Source organism: Haliaeetus leucocephalus, unplaced genomic scaffold (assembly GCF_000737465.1).
Source record: "Haliaeetus leucocephalus isolate CR32 unplaced genomic scaffold, Haliaeetus_leucocephalus-4.0 Scaffold566, whole genome shotgun sequence".
Lineage (NCBI taxonomy): Eukaryota > Metazoa > Chordata > Aves > Accipitriformes > Accipitridae > Haliaeetus > Haliaeetus leucocephalus.
Window position 1 is genome coordinate 2,869,585 of NW_010973002.1, and position 21,816 is coordinate 2,891,400.

The 21,816-nt window shown below is 37.1% G+C and overlaps 1 protein-coding gene across 1 annotated transcript in view; it reads left to right on the forward strand.

The window, feature by feature from the left end:
• Nucleotides 1–21,139, forward strand: part of FAM126A (family with sequence similarity 126, member A) — a 45,605-nt gene extending 24,466 nt beyond the window's left edge. Inside the window, exons 4-11 of the mRNA XM_010577611.1 lie at nt 1,948–2,127; nt 4,761–4,841; nt 5,265–5,380; nt 5,718–5,813; nt 9,078–9,194; nt 9,942–10,029; nt 10,544–10,703; nt 19,584–21,139. Coding sequence (XP_010575913.1) covers nt 1,948–2,127; nt 4,761–4,841; nt 5,265–5,380; nt 5,718–5,813; nt 9,078–9,194; nt 9,942–10,029; nt 10,544–10,703; nt 19,584–20,140 — 1,395 coding nt within the window. The 3' untranslated portion in view covers nt 20,141–21,139. The remainder of the gene's footprint in view (nt 1–1,947; nt 2,128–4,760; nt 4,842–5,264; nt 5,381–5,717; nt 5,814–9,077; nt 9,195–9,941; nt 10,030–10,543; nt 10,704–19,583) is intronic.
• The last annotated feature ends 677 nt before the right edge of the window (nt 21,140–21,816 follow it).

Below are 21,816 nucleotides of genomic sequence, written 5' to 3' on the forward strand. Positions count from 1 at the left end.
GAATGGATCAGATCGTCCCAAATTACTGCTAAAAAAGAACCAAAGCCTGCTAAGAGTCTTTGGTTTCAGAAGTAACTTTGGGAGGTGAGAAACGTTGACTCAATTTTCATTGTAGTCAAGAGGAAAAACTTAGGAGAGAAAGCAGGTTTTTCTTCTAGCATGCCTCTCTGGTGGTGATGCCTCCTTTCCTGCAATAAAGGGAGGAAAATATAGAAGAATGGGTTTCTTACCTTTTTGGAAGCTTGGTCCATTGAAAAACTGAAGGCATGACCTAGACAAATAGAAGAACAACTGAGTGTTGTAGTTAGAATAAAATGGAAAAAGTGATCAGCATGTTACCAGCAGTAAAGTACATATGTATATTCCAGTTTTTAAGGATTTTCAGAAAGGTGTTGAGTAATATGCTTTCTGAACTGAAGTGCAGTGGCAATTCTAGTGATTATAGTATTTTTTTCTCAGTGCAATCTCTAAAATACATGTCTGGTTTGGATTCCATCATTTTCAGGTTGAAACTTTTGGGGATTTTTTGCACAAATACGTTTCAGTGAAGGTCTATTACTAGCCTAAACATTCCTGGTGAATTTAGAATCTACTTCTGTGAGTCATATAGATGAACTGTTAAGACATTAAATCTTGGAGGTAAGAAACAAGGTAGAAAAACTGGTCCTTTAGCTATGTTACATTTGAATCCTGTCTTTCAGAGATTTGCAATTGGAGAATGTCACATTTTATGTAATGCTTTTTTTTATATACTAGCTGGAGGTGATAAAATGAATTCTAAATAGCTGGAATCTCACATTTCATTTTGTAAAGTTTGCTAATATAAATGCATCAACTGCCTAGATTCTTTTTCAGGGAGTAGTTTCTTAGATGTTAGGGTCCTCCTATTTGTTATTATTTGCAAACAAATGATTTAGAAGATTGAATTAAAAATCCCCCTTTTCCTGTCTCTACCCCACTTTTTTTTTTTTAGAAGAAATCCTTTTACAGTTCCAAACTCTTATCGATTGGTTTGCTGTGTTTGCTGCGAAAAAGTATTTTTGAGTATGTGCTTTTGAGATTTTGCTTGAGACTTCAGTGTCCTGTTCAGCTGGCTTTGAAATTGCCTGCTGGTTTTGACAGTATTTTCCACATAGGTTAGGAACTCTCCTATCTCGGTGACAAAATGAATATATAACTTCCATACATTGACACATGAGGGTTAACACTATGTTTCATCCTCTAGCAGAGGTAGGTGGTAGCACAAGAATGCACATTAAACCCAGAAACACAGTGCAAGCTGATTGCTTAATTGTTTTTAAGTCTTTTTTTAACTTGTTCTAGCTCAATGTATTACTTCCAATTCAATGTATTACTTCCATTTATATCAGCTTAACAAATTTGATTGTAAAATTACACTTGAGGCTTCCCATTTCTGTCTCAAACCTATAAATACATTGAAGTTTCTAGAAGATTTTAATGAGAGTGGAAAAGTGATCTAATTCTACTGTATACTAATTATTGTAATAGTTTGAGTGTTATGCAGCTCTTTTCACTTCGTGGGTAAAAGCTTTTAGCAATCTGTGTGTACACTGCTGGAGCTCTAGAATAGCAAGACCTTTTGTTCAGGTACTTTTCCTGTATATTAGAGATATTGAGGGCATGGTATTAAGTGTGGTGATAACAAGTGTCCTCTATATGCCTTTGTGGCTGAGCCAAAAGTGAGAGAAAGGAGCCATTGGAATTCTTTCTTTACATGGGATGGAAAGCTCTACTTTTACCATCTGAAAGTATGTTATAAGGGATGAAAAGTGTGTAAGGTGACTTAGGTGGTTATTTCATCAGTCACTCCCTAATAGCTAAAATACAACATTTATCAGTTTACAGTTTTGTCCATAGGATTGATCCACACAGAGTTTCAGTTTCTTGTAATGTTTTATTCATTTACAATTGTAATTTATATTTCAGCTTCTGGAACCAGTTTGTCATCAGCTCTTTGAGTTCTATCGCAGTGGTGAGAAACAATTGCTACGATTCACGCTGCAGTTTCTACCGGAATTGATGTGGTGCTATCTTGCTGTCTCAGCCAGCAGAGATTTGCAGAGCAGTGGATGTATAGAGGCTCTTCTCCTAGGAATTTATAACTTGGTTTGTATTTGCACGTAATTATTCAGACCTAAAATTATTGGTGTGCTTTTGGGGGATAATATAGAGTATTTTACTGGGAAATAATTAACAATTTTGTTTCAGAATTGAATTGAGTATCTCAGTTTTGACTCTTCAAATTGGTGTCTTTATCAGAAATCTGCAACATAACTTTTATTCTGGTGAATATTTTCTCTGCTCTTTTTGTGGTACCTGGAAAGTATTAACGCACTAATGGCTGAAGGAGCCAAAGGAGTGCTCTTAATTTTTTTGTTACTTAATTCTTGGTATGGTGATTAAACTGAAATTCTGCTTGAGAACTTCAAGGTGCTACTTTTGAAGTGGTTGCCAATATTTTCTGGGGTATTTTGACTGTCTTGACTAGAAAACACAAAAAATCACTTTCAACAAGTTCTTAGTACTTGACCGCTGAAGAGATTGCTTAGCTTTGAGAAATTAAAAGTGTGTTTTCATTTTGTAATAACCTTGACATTTTTTCATATTTTGTATGAAAAGATACTGGTTTTTACTAAATTACTGCTTTAAAGAAAAGAATTATGAAGGAACCTTTAAGCGCACAATATTTTAGTTATGCATTTAGTCTTTTTATGGCTATTATAAAACCCTTAGTGTTATGTTCATTGGGATTCTCTTCAGTGCAGTTTGTATGTTCTGGATGTTTTAGGAAGGCTTTCTGGGAAGGGAAACAGTGACGAACTTCAAGTCTCCTCTTCCCATTCTGAAAATCTGGAGAAAGCAGCTCCCATCCTTCTTCTAAAAATAATCTCAAGTGTCTTTACCAAGCGAGTGAAAACATTTTTTCACCCAGGAGTCTACCTAAAAACCTGAGCCCTTATATTCAACTCCTCTTTAGGCAGAGTACAGGCTTCATGTGCTTTCTGTGTGCTTAGTTATATCTGAGAAGAAAAACATTCCTGGAAAGCGTTTGGTATATCTTGAGCCTTAAGTCAATTAACTCCTTTATTTCCATGATGAAGTAATCTAAAATGGTTGACGGACACAGCTATAATTGCTTGTCTTTCTCCTAGAAGAGAGTATACAAGGTTGAAAAGGTAATAGGTGACCTGCTTAGATATTTATTTTCTCTTTAAACAGCTACTTTATGTTTTCAAAAGCGAGAGGAAAGATGTAGCCTAATACAAATAGTAATCCTTCTGTAAATATGTACAGTGGTCTCTTGGAACTTGAGGGAATTAATATGCTCAGCAGAGTCCTGCAGTTTCTTACTGAAGGAAATCGAAAAATTAAGTATTGCTTAGAATAATTTTAAATTCACTATGTTGTCAGGGGTATGGAATTATTGTGGCTGAACCTTGAGATCATGAACTGGTTTGTTCTACCTTCAGCTTGGAGACTTATAGTGGTACTGCATGCAGTTGATATTTTTGGCTTTCCTGGCTGTATGTATCAGTTTTTTTTCTAATGTGCTTCCGATCTTGAAGTGCACTCCTAAAACTTAATTACAAATTTGATTAGAATGAAGAGTCAAAATATTGGTATTTTTAGATTTTAAAAGGTTGGATGTACCCAATTTCTCTTCCCTTCTTCTCCCATATATTGGGGAAACTGTTTTCCGTGTGGATGCAGCAGCAATACTGAAAATTTAAGGTATCAGTGGTGTATGTGGAGAGTGGAGGAGCTGTATAACTCTTCAGACAGAACAGCTCTGTATGACTTTTTGATACTTCTCAGTCTTCCTTTACTGCTTCGTAGTCTACTTTGAGATGTGAGTTTTAATAATTACTATGTGAAGTTAGTCCTTCAGCCTTCCAAGGCATGAGTGTTAAGAGACACTGAGGCTCCTCTCTAATCTCTACCTTTAGCTATATGAAATCTGCTGCTGAAATATAGCAGAAAAAAATAAAAAGTTCTTTTCTGTGTGGTGTTGATTATTAGTCAGGTCTGCTTTGGAACTTCTGAAGTTTTTTGTTTGAAGTACTTCAGTGTTCTTCTGTGATTTGTAGGCACTTTGTTTTTTCCCTTCCCCTTACCCCTTAGTCTTCTACTAACTTACAGGAGTGAGAAGTCTGTCAACATACTGCTATGGTGGTATCTTGCAGGAAAGTAGCTTCTCTAAAGCTTTGCATCCATGCTTCTTTTAACTCTATAAGTATGGAATTATCAAACTTGGCCCTTTGCAAATACTATGATGTCTGCTACTATCAAATCATATGAGGCTGCAGTCATTCTAGAGCTATAATATTTCCAAAACAAATTACTTGTAGCATCATTACTTGATGGGTAAATAGTTTTCAGAACAGAATTATTGAGCATTAACCTTTACAATTAGCAAATAGTGTATAATTAAAGACAACACTGTTTAAGCATACTGAGATTTCCAGTTAGTGTTTTTAAGGTGGACTATATATGTAAATGCATGTGCCCTTTGTGAAATCATTTGAATAGTTTTCAGAAACAAAGCAAATGCACTGTGATAGGAAGCAAATACAGAGATAATTTCTAGCTCGTAGCTCGGATTGTTATAGTATCCCTACCTGTCCCCATAATAATTTGTTGGCTTTCTTTAACCATTCACCCCCACCTAGCATTTAACATTTTTGAATGTCTAGTTTCTGTAGTACAGTGTAACCATTGGTATCTTCTGTCTTTTTCAGGAGATAGTTGACGAAGAGGGACATAGCAAAGTGCTGAGTTTCACGATTCCATCTTTGTCCAAACCTTCAGTCTATCATGAAGTAAGTGACATCTACAACATAAAGTTCTTACTGATCAAGAAAGGCAGTATGCTTTGGAGACCTGTTTGTTAAGAATAAAAGTGAGAAGTAGCTTTAACGTGTTGCATGATGGCATAGGAACGTATTTCTCGGTCTTCTGAGTACTAACTGGTCTCTGAGGCCTCTTCAGGACTGAATAGTCATAACTCCATAATATCCATGCACCAACTGTGTCTTTTTTTTTTTTTTTTCCTTGTTCTGAAGCCATGTACCTTATCTGGTGTAAAAATAACTTCCCAAGTCTAAGACAACTAAGCAGTCAGATAACCTTAAATCTGTTGAAAATTTATGTACAAATATGGTGATGCTGATTGTTGTGTATTTTCACTTGTGTTGTAGTAAGACTTCAGGCAGACATGTTTTGAATGACCCTTTTTCCTTTAGCCTTCCAGCATTGGCTCCATGGTTCTCACTGAAGGAGCTTTATCGCAGCATGGTTTGTCCAGGGTTGTATACAGTGGACCTCATCCTCAGAGGGAGATGTTAACAGCACAGAACAGGTGAAATTGTGTAATAGGATTTTGCTTGAGAATCACTAATGAATCTTAACTTATAATTTGTAATATAGTTATAGACTGAAGGTAGATAGGTGTATGCTGTGTTTTGTGGTGGGTTTTTGTGTTTTTAAACACATGTAAATGTAGATGCAGAAAGATTAGCAGTGTATATTACTACATGAAGAGGAAAAGCTTACAGAACCAAACTACTCAATTGTCAATTTTATTGAAACGAAATACCAGATCTGTTCAAATAACTCTTACAAATTTCTGTGTAAACTTGTTTTCTGTTAAAAAATAAAATTGGTAATGTAATTCTAATGTTTCTTGTAAATCCCAGGTTTGAAGTGCTGACTTTCCTTCTGCTCTGTTACAATGCTGCCTTAAGCTACATGCCTGCAGTTTCTCTTCAGTCATTGTGTCAAATTTCTTCAAGGTAATTTCTGTAGGTTGACTACACTTTAAGTGGCATTTTCAACTTGAAATGCAATTGGTTTGAAATTTAAAAGGAAAAAAAAAATTCAGGTTGCAAAAGCTGCTTGTAAACTTGACTTGTTTTTTCATAAGTTTTTACAGCTGCATTATTTGCTTTTAAAGTATCTCTTACATAACTTTGGGTTGAGATCTCAAAATGGGGAAGCAATGACCTGGCTCATATGCAGTGCTGTTAAGTGGAGAAGTCCCATCGAGGGAACTGTTTGTTTTTAATCAAAGTAGTTGTAGGTGTGTTAACCAAATGAAATCAGGAACGTCTTCTAAAATCTTGGTACATTTTGCACTGCAAGCTTACTAAATATATTTGGATGCTGTGCAAGTTGAAACTTCTTGAAATTATAGAAGATCTTGAAACTAGAAATACATCCACTCTAACAGATACTTTGGCTATTTCCAAAATCTGCTTTTACTTCAAAAAACAACCCCCCCCCAACCCACCTCAGCTTTAATTACAATGTCTATTTTTGATCCATTTCTTTTTCAAACAGGAAGAACTGGTAGTAAACATGTCTATCTCTAGATTTCTGAAAGTGGACTTTGGGTTAAGGAAAAAATTAGAATGTTCTTGTTAACTCAGGAAACCCAAGAGAGACCTAGAAGTCAACTACACCAACTTTCTACTAGTCAGAGTTTCCAGGTTCCTCACACAAACAAAACATGGTAATGGATGCCTGTAAGATCCTCTCCTCTTTGGAGGAGGTGGGAGAGCATTGGAGCACTTGGCAATATTTACAAGAGTCTTTACAAGATCTTTGTTAGATATGCTGGTCTAAAATTTAAGGTGGAAAATATTTAAAAACTAAGGATTGTGGACAGGAGACTGATGTTGCTTATTCTGTTTGATTAGGTTTTGATTGTATTTGGGATAAATAATTTTTTAAAAGCCTCCAAAAAAACCCAAGCAAATTACCATAGATGCAAGCAAGTCCTTCTACTTCAAAATGTTGACTGTTTGGATACTTGCATTATTTGATACTACACAATTTTACTTTTATCTTAGTTCTTCATTCCCTACTGGTTTTGGCATCCATATTTCTCTGCTTACTGAAAATGTCACCCTGACAGCATTTTAGGGATTCAAGGGAACATGTGTCAGACCAGAATTATGGCTAAATACTGATGCTCAGAGCAGCAGTTGACCAACTCTATAAAGTGTCAGCATAAGCCTAGGGTTTATGGAATTACCTTCAATATCAGATGAGTGCATAGAGGGTAGGTATTCTATACCCATAGGTATCTTAACCTCATGAAGTTTGACAAGGCCAAGTGCAAGGCCCTGCACCTGTGTTGGGGCAATCCCCAGTATCAGTACAGCCTGAGGGATGAACGGATTGAGGGCAGCACTGTGGAGAAGGGACTGGGGATATGGTGCAATATGCACTTGTAGCCCAGAAAGCCAATCGTATCTTAGACTGCATAAAAAGAAGTGTAGCCAGCAGATTGAGGGAGGTGATTCTCCCCTTCTCCTCAGCTCTCGTGAGACCCCACCTGGAGTACTGCATTCAGCTCTGGGGTTCCCAGTAAAAGAAAGACATAGACCTGTTTTGTGGACCTTTGGGTCCAGAGGAGGGCCACAAAAATCATCAGAGGGTTGGAACACCTCTCCAATGAAGAAAGGCTGAGGGTTGGGGTTGTTCAGCCTGGAGAACAGAAGACTCCAGGAAGACCTTATTGCAGCCCTTCAATATATATAAGGGAGGCTTATAAGAAAGATGAGAGAGGCTTTTTACCAGGACCTGTAGTGACAGGACAAGGGACAACAGTTTTAAACTGAACGAGGGTCAACTTAGATTGGACATAAGGAAGAAATTTTTTACGATGAGAGTGGTGAGGCACTGGACCAGGTTGCCCAGTGAGGTTGTGGATGCCCCATCACTGGAAGTGTTCAAGGTCAGGTTGGACAGGGCTTTGAACAACCTGGTCTAGTGGAAGATGTCCTGGCCCGTGGTGGGGGTTGGTGTGTGGAAATTGATGATCTTTAAAGGTACCTGCTGACCCAAACCATTCAATGATTTTTCCTTTATAAACATCTCATGATGTTTTCGTTTCCTTGCATGTTCTCACTAGTGTGGCTTCCTGTCTTTCCTAATGAAGTGTTTAAAATCTTTGTTGTTGTTGTTTTTATTTGGAGATACTGTGATATCAGCATGAAGAGTCAAATTTAGATCACACTAGGTACAAAGTACATACTGGGAGGGGTGCGGAGCCATAGAGGTCTTGGGGGCGCTGTCTGCTTTTTGTGTGTGGGGGGGTGGGGGTGGTGGGTTTTGTGGGTTGTTTTTGTTTGGGGTTTCTTTTGTTTTTTAAGTACCCAAAGTAGAAGATGAGCTGCAGGATAGAGGAGGAGAGGAAAAAAGTGCAGTAGGTTAGTGGCAAAGTTAGCAGTAATAAAAAAAAGCTCCTGAAATCTTTATTACAGATGTAATTTGAAAGGTACTACAATACAATCTTAATTCAATATTTTTTTTCTGGAAAAAATATATTTAAGAGGAGTTTTACAGTCTCTCTGGTATTGAAGCTGAAGAACTGAAGCTTTCTGAGACTAAACCTTCTAGTCTATGGTTTGGAGAAGGAAATATTTTGATTAATGTCATTAAAGATCATTCCAGAAGTCCAGTAATAGCCAGTGAACTAAATATTTAACTAGCATTTATCTTTGATTTCCAAAATATTTTGACTACAGAACCTGATGTGTAATTTAGTTCAGAATTAAATTCTAAAGCTGACTTTTACTGGATTTTAGAATAATTTTACAAATGTGATGCTTCTGGTTTCTTTGTTTGAAAACTTGTGTGCAGCTTCCATATTATATGCAATGACGCTTATGTTTCTGTCTGTAATATTAGTAGTTGCTATGCTGCTTTATTTCCTTAAATACCATTAACTTATTTTTTTTTGTCCGTTCTGCAGCAAATGTGTGGGTTTAGAATGGCTTTTACTGGCAGTTTTCTTCCATGTTCCACTACAGTATAAATGTAACGGGAGTGTCTAGGATGTCTCTGTTTTGAAGCATTTGAACACTGCCAGTAGAGGGCATACCCTTCTTTCATAACAAGAAATAGTCTGCTTCAGCACAGGGTTGTTGATGGATGCCTTCCTGTGGGTCTATTGTAATTAAAATGCATACTAAACACCTTGCTGTGTAGTATTCTATACAAAGGTGGTTCTACATTATTTGCTAATGACAAATGCATGATTTCTTTAGAATTTGTGTCTGTGGATATCCTCGCCAACAAGTGAGAAAGTACAAGGGAGTCAACAGTAGGATTCCAGTTTCATCTGAATTCATGGTGCAAATGCTAACAGGGATTTATTATGCCTTGTAAGTTGTGTGGGGTTTTTTTTGTACGCTTACAAAATAAAGAAATGTCAGCTTACTTTCTACACTCATTTAGGCATGCTACCTTTGAAATGTTTTATTTTCTAGTGGACAGATGCTGTGTCTAGCAATAAGGTCCTCAGGAAGAGAACATAGCTCTCCAACTAGTTGGCTGAAGTTACCTATGTCATATTGGGGAAAGAGGGCTAGAACAGCATTTAATAGGTATAACTGCTGATGTGAAAATATCTCTTAAAAAAATCTTTTCCAACTGTTATCTGCTGTCCACATTTTTGCATGCTTAGTTTTGACATCAGTCTAGTTAAGGAAAAAAGGTCTTATTTTTTCTCTAAAATGCTGATGTCATCTACCCTTTGACAGTCATGTTAATGTGTGAAGCTCTTATTAACTGAAATAATTACAGACTAGCAACACAGGAATACTAAAAAGGTGGAGTAATATTAAAATAATCCTGTTTGAATTTCAGAATATTTCATGACTAGCTGATCAATAACTAATTATGTCATTTTTAAACTGCTCAGGGTGGCCAATGAAAATAAAACTTTGTCTCCGTAGGTGCTACTTCAGAACAAGTTCTCTAAATAGCAGGCTTACTGCTAATGAACACAAGTAGATCAACTCCTCTAAATTGAGCTCTTAAGGAACACTAAACCTCTGAAGGTTATGTGACCAAGAAGGTTCATCTGTTGATATAGATGTTTATTATTATGTATATATTTACCTTTGTAGTTATAATGGAGAATGGGACCTGGCTCGTAAAGCTATGGATGACATTTTGTATAGAGCACAGCTGGAACTGTATCCAGAACCTCTGCTGGTAGGTGTTGTATTTCAACATTTTTTGAATAGAATTTTTAGTCTAGGAAATCCGTCTTGTGAACACACATGATGCAACATCACACCAGGAACCTAAATCCCAGAATGTCTATGTGGCTGTGATCATGTGAATAGTTACATCTGTAAGTATGCACACACACCCACAAGTGTTTTCAATGTACTTAGTTACTTTGTCATCTTCCCTAGTGAACAAGCTATTTTCAGTAGAACATTTCTAAGTCTTGAAAGCTTAGATGATAGTGCAGAAGCACTCTGAAGTAATAGCCACATCTTTAAACTGGAAACTTTGTTTTAAAAAGTGACAAGTATTGGTTCCCAGAGCTAATTTTAACCAGCATTCCCTTATAACCTGTGCAAAAAGTTAGTGTGGTTTTTTGATCTTAAACTGGAATTGTACACAGTATTCTTCTTGGAGTAATAAGAATCCCCTGACAGAATTCTTCTAAAATTTGGATCTTCATGTTAAGAAATTAACTGCATCTTTTGTGTTCTAGGTTGCTAATGCAATAAAAGCTTCACTGCCTCAGGGTGCCATGAAATCTAGCAAAGAAGGTACAAGATGCATTCAGGTTGAAATTACACCTACTTCATCCAGGATATCAAGAAATGCTGTGACTAGCATGTCTATCCGAGGGCATAGATGGAAAAGGCATGGTAAGAAACACATTTTGCAATGAATTCTTAACTTCCTACAGATGTTTAAAATAATATTGAGAATTTTGTTATTGCACATCTTCATTGCTAGTAAGCAAGCAGCAGTTTGGAGGTTTTTATTTTCTTGACTAGTGAACAGGAATCTTAATGCAGTTCAGATGAAGTGTATTCTTTATTTCCTTAATCATGTTTTTTAAAAAAAAACAACCCCCAAAAAACAACCCCCAAAAAACCAAAACCCACCAAACCCACACAAAACCCCTTTTTGTTAAAGGGAGCTGTACAAAATTATTGAGTCTTTAAAGAGGCTGATGTCCTGGTTTTCTTCTGAAAAGTAGTCTATAGTAACCTGAAGCAAAGCAAACATTTAACAGCTTTACCACAGGACCTCATCTGTCTTAAATTATTTAAATAAAGATAGTATTTAAGGGTAGAGGGATGAATCATTATGTTTGGGTCTTGTGGTTTAACCCCAGCCAGCAACTAAGCACCACACAGCCACTCGCTCACTCCTCCCACAGCGGGATGGGGGAGAGGATCAGAAGGGTAAAAGTGGGAAAATTCATGGGTTGAGGTACGGACAATTAATTAGATAAAGCAAAAGCCGTGCACACAAGCAAAGCAAAACAAGAAATTCATTCACCACTTCCCATCGGCAGGCAGGTGTTCAGCCATCTCCAGGAAAGCAGGGCTCCATCACGTGTAATGGTTACTTGGGGAGACAAACACCATCACTCCAAACATCCCCCCCTTTCTTTTTTCCCCAGCTTTGTGCTGAGCGTGACACCATATGGTATGGAATACCCCTTTGGTCAGTTGGGGTCAGCTGTCCCGGCTGTGTCCCCTCCCAACTCCTTGTGCCCCCCCAGCCTCCTCGCAGTGGGGTGGGGTGAGGAGCAGAAAAGGCCTTGGCTCTGTGTAAGCACTGCTCAGCAGTAACGAAAACATCCCTGTGTTATCAACACTGTTTCCAGCACAAATCCAAAACAGAGCCCCATACTAGCTACTATGAAGAAAATTAACTCCCAGCCAAAACGAGCACATTTGGGCAAACTAATATAAGGTCTTCCACGAAGTAGAACACAGATCTGGGCTGAGAAGTATAAAAAATGGTGCTGAATGTACTGCAAAAGGAGAAACATTAGATTCCACTTCTACCATCTTCAGATGAGGGAGGAGCCACTGGATCAGAGATCGAAATTGGCAACAGCTGCTTCTGCTGGCCTTGTAATTCTGACGACAGGCTAAGTGAGTGAGTGTAGATAAGAATGCTCTTTGAGTAGGTTCAATAAAGATTCTGAAGTAGTATCATTAACATTTCTGTATTTTGTGCACTGTATGAGCTTTTGTAGTATGTGGACAGTTTGGTTAGAGAAGTGTTGCCAAGTTACTTGTCATAAATGACTGAGAAGTAATTCATGTAAGTATTGAGGAAATTACTTACAAATATGCTGGTAGAAGATGACTTTAAAATAATGATAGAGTTTTCTGAGCAGTACTGGTACACATTGGTGGTAGTAGTACCAACAGTAAGCTGCCAGAGGGGTGAAGGGCAAAGAAAGGTAAAATAACCAAACTTCTTTTCAATTGATTAAAAACTGCTTAAAACTGTTGGACAGAGCTGAGGAGCAAAACATTAGTGTCTTTTAACTTGAGTGAGGTCCAACAGCAAGTCATTATGGAAATCCCAAGACTCCCATGGACCATTTTAGTCTTTATTATTTATTTTCCTTTCTTCAGGCTTACAGTTGTTAAGCAGGGATTGTTGACCAGGTGCAAGAAAACTGTATGATAGCTCAGCTTTTAAATGGACAAATGCCCTCTGAAGTTTGGCAATTTTGTCAGCTATTATTTTTGAGTGGTTCTGATGCTTGTTCAAATGAGGTGGTGAAGGGGAACATGGATTAAGGATACTGAGTGCTAGTTCATTCAGAGGAATTAAAAGTGTATTAAAATAAACATTCCCTTTGTCTTTTCATTTACAGAAAAAATGAAATAAAAATGTTAGAGAATCAGTATTGGAACCATTCTTCCAAGAATGCAAATTTTTCAGCAAATGCAGTAATCTAGAAGTTTTTACAATTATTGCCTTCTTGCAGGGGGTGATGCTTGATGAAGTTCAAGGAAAAATGTGTGGGACAAGTGTGCCCTGCAGCAGATAACAGTAAGGTGAAAGGGAAATGAGAATAATAGTAGGACTCAGAAATGGGGTGCAATGCTGTGTTTTATGGGAGTCTCGTACAACAGGACAATTTGAGAGAAATGGTGATAATCTAGGTAGTATGACCCAAGTGAGGAATAGTCAGTGTTTAGGAATGAGGATTGAAAGATTAAGGACTTGTTTAAAAAAAAAAAAAGCTCGTCAACATTTTGTTTGGGTTATTGGGAAAACTTTGGATTTGCCTCGATGGTACAGCATTTAATGAAGAATAAGAAAATTACCTGGTGTAGGGTGGTGGTGGAGGGGAATTTGTATAGCAGGGTGTGGGAGTAGTTGTAAACTTTAGGCTAGTTTAAAGGCCAAAACTGAGTCTATGGTATCTTTGACTAACTGTCCGATTGCTTTGTTTTAAATGGTAAATGTTCCATGCATATACCACTTTAGCTAATCTCCTCAAAATTTTCATTATAAAGTACTCACAAAATTGTTGTTTGTGACTTGAAAAGCCTTTTCAAAAGTCAGAGTGGATGGTCTCCTGATTTCAGAATTCCTAATAACATAATTCAGTGCCCCACAATGCCTGATGAAAGAAAGATAGAGAATGGATCTTCACAGTCAGCATGCAGAAAGAGTAACAAGGCTTGTGCTTACAGATGCTTGTTTAATTAAAATAAATACTGGAATTGGTAGAAATCTGATGACAAACTCTATACCTCCTGACCATTATCCTCTCTCCCACAGTGTAATGGGAAAAATGTATTTTATTTTTGTTCTTCAGTATAATAAAAATGAGTTGTAAAAATGGATTAGGAAGCTAGAGGAGACAGCTGAGAGGTAGTTTGATCTTGTACATTATGTGGACCAGAAGACCTGATGAAGCAAAGTATCTCTTGGGGAAGCAAGTGCAGCAACTTTCAATCACTAGCTATTTGTGTAAAACAAGTAATGTCAGCTGCAAATGTGATTGGCTGTAAAGCACGGGCTTTATTTTTTTTATCTTTTAAAAGATTCAGTTTACTATGAAAGTTTTCAGACGTTAGATCTTGCTAGCCTTTGCTAGAACTCTAGATTGAAGTCAGTTTTGAAAAAAGGTCGACTTAACATTTAATATTGTTGTAATACTCAACCCTTTAATATGTTCATTAGAGCTGTTACTTAGGACTTTTTTTAAAATCAAATAAGTATTGTGAATTTGGACTTCCAAGGTAGGTACTCTAGAGGTACTAAAAGTGAAGGTCACTTGCAAAATGGATTCACCTAATCACAAATGGATAGTATTTATAGAGTCAGTTGACACTAGCCACCTCTTACAACCAGTTATTTAGTGCTATTGAATTGGATTGCCTATCAATCATAAAGCTTAAAAAAGAGGAGCGTTAGCTCCTTTATCTAGCATTAGTTTTTTGTAGTGTTCATGTTTTAAAAACAAGCCTTGAGTGGCATCTCCATTTCTGTTCACAAATAGAGGAGAACCAGAAGAATCATACAGTGTGTGAGGGACATAAACACCTAAATGAATAGTTATTTATGGAAGCTAGGAAAAAAAACAAAGCAAGCACTAGCAATGCTTTCCTTACTAATGTAAAATCTGCCAAACTGCCCTATGGAAGCGTTGCTTGGGAAAAACTCCTGTGTGTAGAGGTAATGCATGTGAGAGAAATATTCTGATGTAACAGACTGAGTAAGAAGAGCTAAGCAGACGTTGGTAATATACATAACACAAAACCAGACATCAACTAGAGAAGAAGGGCAAGATTGTTAATTTTTTTCCCCATTGCAGAAATTGACTTTCATGTAGTATACAAGGTTTAGAAACATTAGTCTTCGAATCTCTGTGGAGAGAATTTTCTTACTTTTTTGAAACAGTATTAATTCCTGAAATAGTTATAACTTTTAGGAATCTGGAATGAATGTTAATTTGGGGATATAAGCTTGATGCTTTTGTGAATAATTAAAATGCTAACATTGTTGTGCAGGAAATGCAGCTTGAGCTTGTGGTGGTTAAAATTGAATTACAATCCAAATGGACAAGTTGCCTGTGCAATCTGAAGTAAATGACGTAGGCAACTGTAATGATAAAGTGGAGTATGATTGAAATATCTTTTAAATTAATTCTTAGCAGCTAGTAATCATGAAATGTATTTGTCAAGGTTGGTTGTATCACTTGAAGCATTCAGAAATGTGACTCCAAATGCATTTTCAGTCAACTGCTATGGGCATATTTATATTAACTTTCAAACTAACATAATTATTCAGTTTTGTCTACACTATTTAGCAGTGTTTTTCATTTTCTCTTTTGCTACATTGCCTTGTGCACTAGCTATTAATATCTCTTTCTCAAAGATAGACCCCCAGAGTCGTCCAATTTGAAGCAGTATTATCTTCAAAACCAAGCACTATGAAGCTGAAGGTTTGTTTCAGGTGTTCTTAAAAGTTTTGAAATAAGGTGGGGATGCTACTATGAAGGACATGGATTGTGTAGTCTTGTCCCTGCCACAAGACTGTAGATGCTATGGTAGACAGTGTTGATAGGAGTTGAGATACCCAGTATCCCATTTTTTCATTAATTTCTTCCTGTAGCTCAGTGTTAAACTCAGAGAAAGGTATATTCCCTTTCATTAGAAGTAGTTAATAGCACTTAACTAAAAGATTAGGCATAATTATGCTGAGTAAAACTCTTAGGTTAAAAACTCTTAAGTTATTTGGCTTTTTTCCCCAGTTCATTGCGGTAATGGTTATACAGCTGTGGGACTGCATCAATGATGGGTGAAGTGCTGATAACACAGTAGGATATTACATTTAGAAATGCACACCACCAAACAACAATAAGTAGTGCTGTTGTACAAAAATCTCTAACAAAAGAATTATTCCTCTGTTCCTCTGATTTCTGCTGTGCACTCAGTCTCCTTTCTTTGGAGCTGGATGCTGTTAATTAGTGCTTTTCTGCCCTTGGTGGGGAAGGGACTGACAGTAAGCTCTGTTCTGCCCTCTGCGCTCTCTGGTGTCCTGGCTCTAAATGAAGTTTCTAGCAGAATCAACTTGTGCATATGGAAACCAGTGGATCAGTTCTGCTGAAATAAGGTGCCTGTAGCTGCACTGATGGGGTAGCAGGAAGGAGTTTGAAGATTGCCATAGGAAAGTCACAGGTACCTCACTCCAGTAAAATTAGACCAATGAGGCTAATGAGACCGTTGATGATCTCTCCTCACTAACCTTTCTGCTCCTGTGTTTTTAGACAAAAGGCTATATTTGATGATGGTGGTATTATCATTATTGTAATTATTAATTTTTTTTATTATTATTATTACTATTGCAGCTCATGGTGCTTGGTTGTTACCTTTGTTACTGATGATAGAAGACTTCTGCAGGAAGTGCTGTTAGGAGTTACACTTGGAAACAGTGTTAACTTGAGTTTCCTGCCAAATATCAGGAAGTTAGTGGCTAAAAGCAGTAATTATCAATGCTGTTTCCTTTGGATAGTACAACTTGTTAAACAGATACTTTCGTTAGTAGTTGACTAGTTAGAAATAATCATGATACTTAGCATTTGCAGGTAAGATCAGGGATAGCTCTTACACCAGGAGACAGTGATGTCCATCCCTGCCAGAATAACCTTCTAGCTCTGAGACTTACTTCATTGTTGTGATAAGTGCAGACAGCACAAATGCTAGTGAAAAGCCCAGTGCTGTAGCCCTCTTGACCTAGAAGTACACTGTGCCTGCACAAGAGTCCTCAGTGTGGGGACAGGAGGAAGAGAGAATCCCCTCCAGCTAAAAAAGCATTACAGCTGCTGCTGTGAAAAAACATCTCCTCATAAATTCCTCTGGTTTTGGACTTCATACTGTCAGTTCAATGTCTGCACTGCCAGATTCTGTTACGTGCAGTAGCAAACTGGCAGTAAAGTCTGGGCGGCCCTTAATTAATCCTCAGGTCTGAAAGAGCTGTGTTACGAATAAAGCAGGGATTCAGTTGAGCTTTATTCTGAGCTATGCTTTTAGTGCATTTGTAGTCTTGTCAAGTTTGTGGCCATAGTGTTTGTATATAGTATATGTATATAACACAAATAGAATATATAACTATATAGCACATAGTGTAGTTTTTTGCTTCTCTTCACTTGTATTTCCCTGGTATACATCTTCATGGAGGATGTGCCGTGACTATCTGTAACTGACAGCTTCTCTTTTTCTCTTCTCCAGGTCATCTAAATGCAGTTTTGTGGTTGTAGAACTAGTGCTGATAAAGCAATTCTGAATACTTTTAAAAGGCCTTCAGATACTGAGAATACTTCAAACACTGTGGAGCTGACAGGTCACTAGGATTGTAACTTGTTACTTGCATATACTTGGAATTTCCATACAGTTTCAACTCCCATTTTTATTTTCACTTTTTTCCTCTCAAGAGTTCATCCTTCTCAAACCTATCTTCATCTAATGTAGACAGGCATTTCTAAGATGGGATTTGTTTTACCAGGAACTTGTAGGAACTATTGCATTCTTATCATTAAATATCATTATTAAATCTCTTGTGCTTACACATAACCATCATTCTCACACTTTGGGTAGCAGCTGAGTTTCCTGTTTGTTTGGGGATTTTTGGCTATGTCTGCCGGAATCTTTGACTGCCTTGAATAATTTTTTGGCCAGGCTGAGCACGTGTATATCTGCTGTTGATGACTTATCCAGATGAGAAGTAATCCTGGAACTAAGCTGCATTGGGTTTTGCCTTGATTTCTTTTTTAGGTTTTTTCCCCCAGTGCTGCAGAAAGTTGTAGTGCTTTCCCTCCCTGCAGCTTAATCCCTGTTTTCTCAACTGTACTTAGTAACTGACTTTGTGTGACACAAATAAGTGTATTGCAAACTAATTTAGTTGTAAGCTCATATAAGAAGCTTAAAAAGGCTGAGTAGATCAACATTTATGTTATTTCATTAGTAGGTGGCAAAAAGTGCAGTAAAAATCCATAGATTTTTATCTGAATAAGTTGATTTTAGTAACTGGAGAATTTTCCTACTTGTAAATATCTTTCTGGTTGAAAATCTTTTTTTGAAATGAAGAAACAAAATGGAAGTCAAAGGGTGCTTGTGTTGGCTTAGTTGTTTCACTGTTAGTTGACCACTGTGCAGCTTTATGATATTGTATGTGTAGAAATTCCAGTCTTCATGATAACACATGAAGTTGATATGCCATTTCATTGTAAAAATAAGTTTAATTTTAGCATGGTGATACAGAGAATATAGTCATAAAAGTGAATTATGGAGAGTTCTTTGATTTCTGATAATCTCTGAATGTTTGTTTCGTGATCCTCAGAAATTTCAATTTTGAAAGATCAAGCATGGAACTTTCCAGTATGTGGATGCAGGCCAGTAATTGGAAGATTGAAGCCTGCAATTTAGAAATAAAGCAAAATTCCATACTCACTAATTTTGCTAATTAACAAGAGGTTAATATGTGAACATCTGCTTTAATTTATAATGCTTTAGTCATCTGTATCTATTGGCTTTTGTTTCATGTTTTGTTTCAGACATCTTTTGTTGTTTTTTTTTTTTTTTCTTATCCATCTTTAATTCTAGAACAACCAGAGAATGGTAATGATGCTACTGAATTGGGCAACTTTATCATACCTGAGATTAGTGTCACAAGTGTGGCTGGAGAGAGGACCGGGAATGGGGAAAAAAGCAGAGCACTAGCAGAGAATGATGTTCAGCATTTACAGGGAGTACAGGAAACAGCTACAGATCCTAGAACTGACAGCAAAGGCATGCCAGAAATCAGGAGGCAAAAATCTGTAAGAAAAATGATGGAGGATGGAATAAACTCATCTGGCAGAGTGCAGTTTTAGCAGAGCACTTGTAGCTGCACTCTAAGGTACCACTGTTGATTGAAAGGATCACTGCTGCATGTTTGGAGAATTAAAGTATGCAGTTAATATATTTGCATGTGTAATAACACAAATGCATGTGTTGCACACAGCTTCGTCTGTGCCACAGACAATGATGACATAAGTAGATTTATTTAATCTGCAGAAAATACACTGTGAGACTCAACATACCTTTGAGTTTATTAAGCATATTTATTGGGTTTACAAAATCTGGTGATCAATGGTATGAAGAATCCATCAAAATGGATGTGAAAGGTATCTCGCTGTGTACCTCAGATTTTCCAAATTCCACCTTTCACAGTATACTGGAGATCTCATGTTGTGCTTGAGTTTCCTTCTCATACCACCAGACCTGTGATGCAGAAGGTGACCTTTCAGTCCTAAGGCATTCTTGGGTTGCTAAACGTGCAGGTGCCGTATTGGGTGTCCTGGGGCATTGATCACATACCTTTATAATTAATGAGCTTTGCAAAATCATGTATTGGAGCACTCGCTCAAAATAAGATTTACGCTTTTTTTGTTCTGTGTGGTACCTTCTAATCTGTAAATTTCTAATCTGCATGAATTAACAAGACTGCATTTTTTTTTTTCCCCAAAATTACTGCAAAATGAGATTGTGGGCATGCTTTTTGATCTAGTTAATGCAGCATTATTTGCTGTAACTTTGTATCCTAATGACCCTTAATTCCAAAATGTAATGGAATAGGTAAGTGTTTTGTCTTCTGTTCTCTGTTCTGTTGCTGTATGGCTTCATGCTTGTAAATATCAAAATCTAGCAATACATAAAATCAATAAATGTGAGAAAGGAAATTGCTAATTCTTTATTTCTTTTTCTACCATGCAGGTAATACTGATTTAGCAATTCAAGAAGAACTGATAGAAGTATCTGAAACTGATGAAGGTTTTTACTCTAGGGCTACCTCTAGTACAAGTCAGTCTGCCCTATCTAACAGCAGCAACATGAGCAGTAAGAACCTTTTAGGGAAGAGCCAACGAAGGTCTGGAGGAACCAAAGCTGGAGGAAAAGAAAAAGAAGGAGAAACCTGCAGAGAACACTTGTCACGAAAACAAACTCAGAGAGCCATGAGTGAGAATCTAGAGCTTGTCTCTCTGAAGAGACTAACACTGACAACTAGCCAGTCCCTGCCTAAGCCAGGCAGCCATGGTCTGGCCAGAACGACCACTACTGTGTTTAGTAAATCCTTTGAACAGGTCAGTGGTGTCACAGTTCCAAATAATCGTGGTGGTATATCCGGTACAGAGGCAAACAGGTTTTCAGCTTGCAGTCTTCAGGAAGAAAAACTGATATATGGAACAGAAAGAACAGATCTTCCAATTTTAAGCAAACAACCTAATCAGCAGCGACCTCCTAGTATTAGCATAACTTTGTCAACAGATTGATATTAAATTGGCAAGTATGAAAAATAAAATATTGAGGGTTTATGCTGATATTGGTACATTGGTACATTAAGCTCCTTGATATGTTATACATTACTTTTGTAAACCTCAAGCCCATAAATTCTTATTTGGCTCACGTTTGATAGTAACAGTAAATAGACAACAGTTGTAATTATTTTGCATCAACTTCTAATAGCTTGGGAAGTTCCTCTTTGACTTGCTGTATTTATACACCTGATTGCTTACAGCTTCATGTGAAGTTTACAGCTTCACCAATTTAACAAGCATTGATAGGTTGTTTAGCCACTGACCCAGATATGTGGCTTTTTACAAATGCACAGTACGGGAACAAGTAGAGCCTCTTTCCCAGACTCTACTTTTTGACTACCACTTGGCATAGGCAAAACTGCAAGTACTTGTTTTACTTTATAAGAGGAGTCTCGCAGTATGGGCATGAAATCTTGGAACGGCTTTGTTAGAACAAACATTCTTTTATGTTAGTCATGAGAAAGCTGTGCTTACATGTAAGGTTAAAACTAGAAGCATCAGTTCAGTGTTTGCTGTATGGTGGTTTTGTAATGTTAGTTAGTACACATTGCAATGTTCATACTTCTTTATGCCTATATGAGTCTGAATTACAGATGCATTTTGGTTTTTCTATATGTCTTTTGAAACTGGGCCAAAAGTCATACAGCAGCAGTATTTGTGGATGGGAGTTCTTGTCAGCTGCTGTAGTAGTCACTCTTTAGACTTACAAGTTGTGTGACAGACTCTGTCTGTCTTTCAGATTCTTAAATATCAGGCACAAAACTACTCACTGAAAAGTCGCTGTCATCAGTATTTTTATTATTTATGGGGAAGAGATGTGCTTCTGTAACAATGTTACATAGGAGATAAGGTATGAGCCCTTTGCACTGACTCAAGCAAATCAGGAGTGTGAATGTGTTTAACATGAACTTCTTATCTTGAGAATACTACCAAAGGATGCATACTTTCAGTAATTTGCAAGCACAAAGGGACATTATAATCTAAATATAACTAGCACTGTAATTCCTAGTCTTTTATATCTATTATTTTTCTAGTGCGAAATTCTAGAACAGCAGCCTGTTCAAAGTTACCTAACCTTCAACCTTCAGTTAGTTTGGTGACTTTGTTTGATACCAACTTTTATAACATTAAGATTTTAATTAAAAATGGACATTAAAACTTCTTTTGCAGAAATTTGGAGAAGCAATAGCTGACAAAACCAATCCAGTAGCAGTGATTAGCTGATAAACAGGCAATATATTATTACGAGTGGAGAAATAGGGTGAAGATCTAAGGCACGGTCATTCCCAACTGTCCAGGTTTCTGCACCTAGTGATCACTTATTGTCAAGAACCTTGTAACAAAACAAACACTAAAATTCTGGTAGGCTTTCCTGTTTGCCTGGAGATAAGTTTAGCTATCCCTTTTTGACTTAAACTGAAGCACAGGTAACTTGTAAGCAGCTAATGTTATTCAGGTGTATAGCAATTAATAAGCTGGTTAATTAATAAAAAGAGATGGGGAGACATAGTTGATAGGGTCAAGTAAGTTGTATAAGTCTACTTCTAAGACTGCAGACTAGATGTGTATGTTTCTTAATATTTACCAAAGTCTGTGGAATAGATGCATCTGTCTATACATACTTGTCTTCA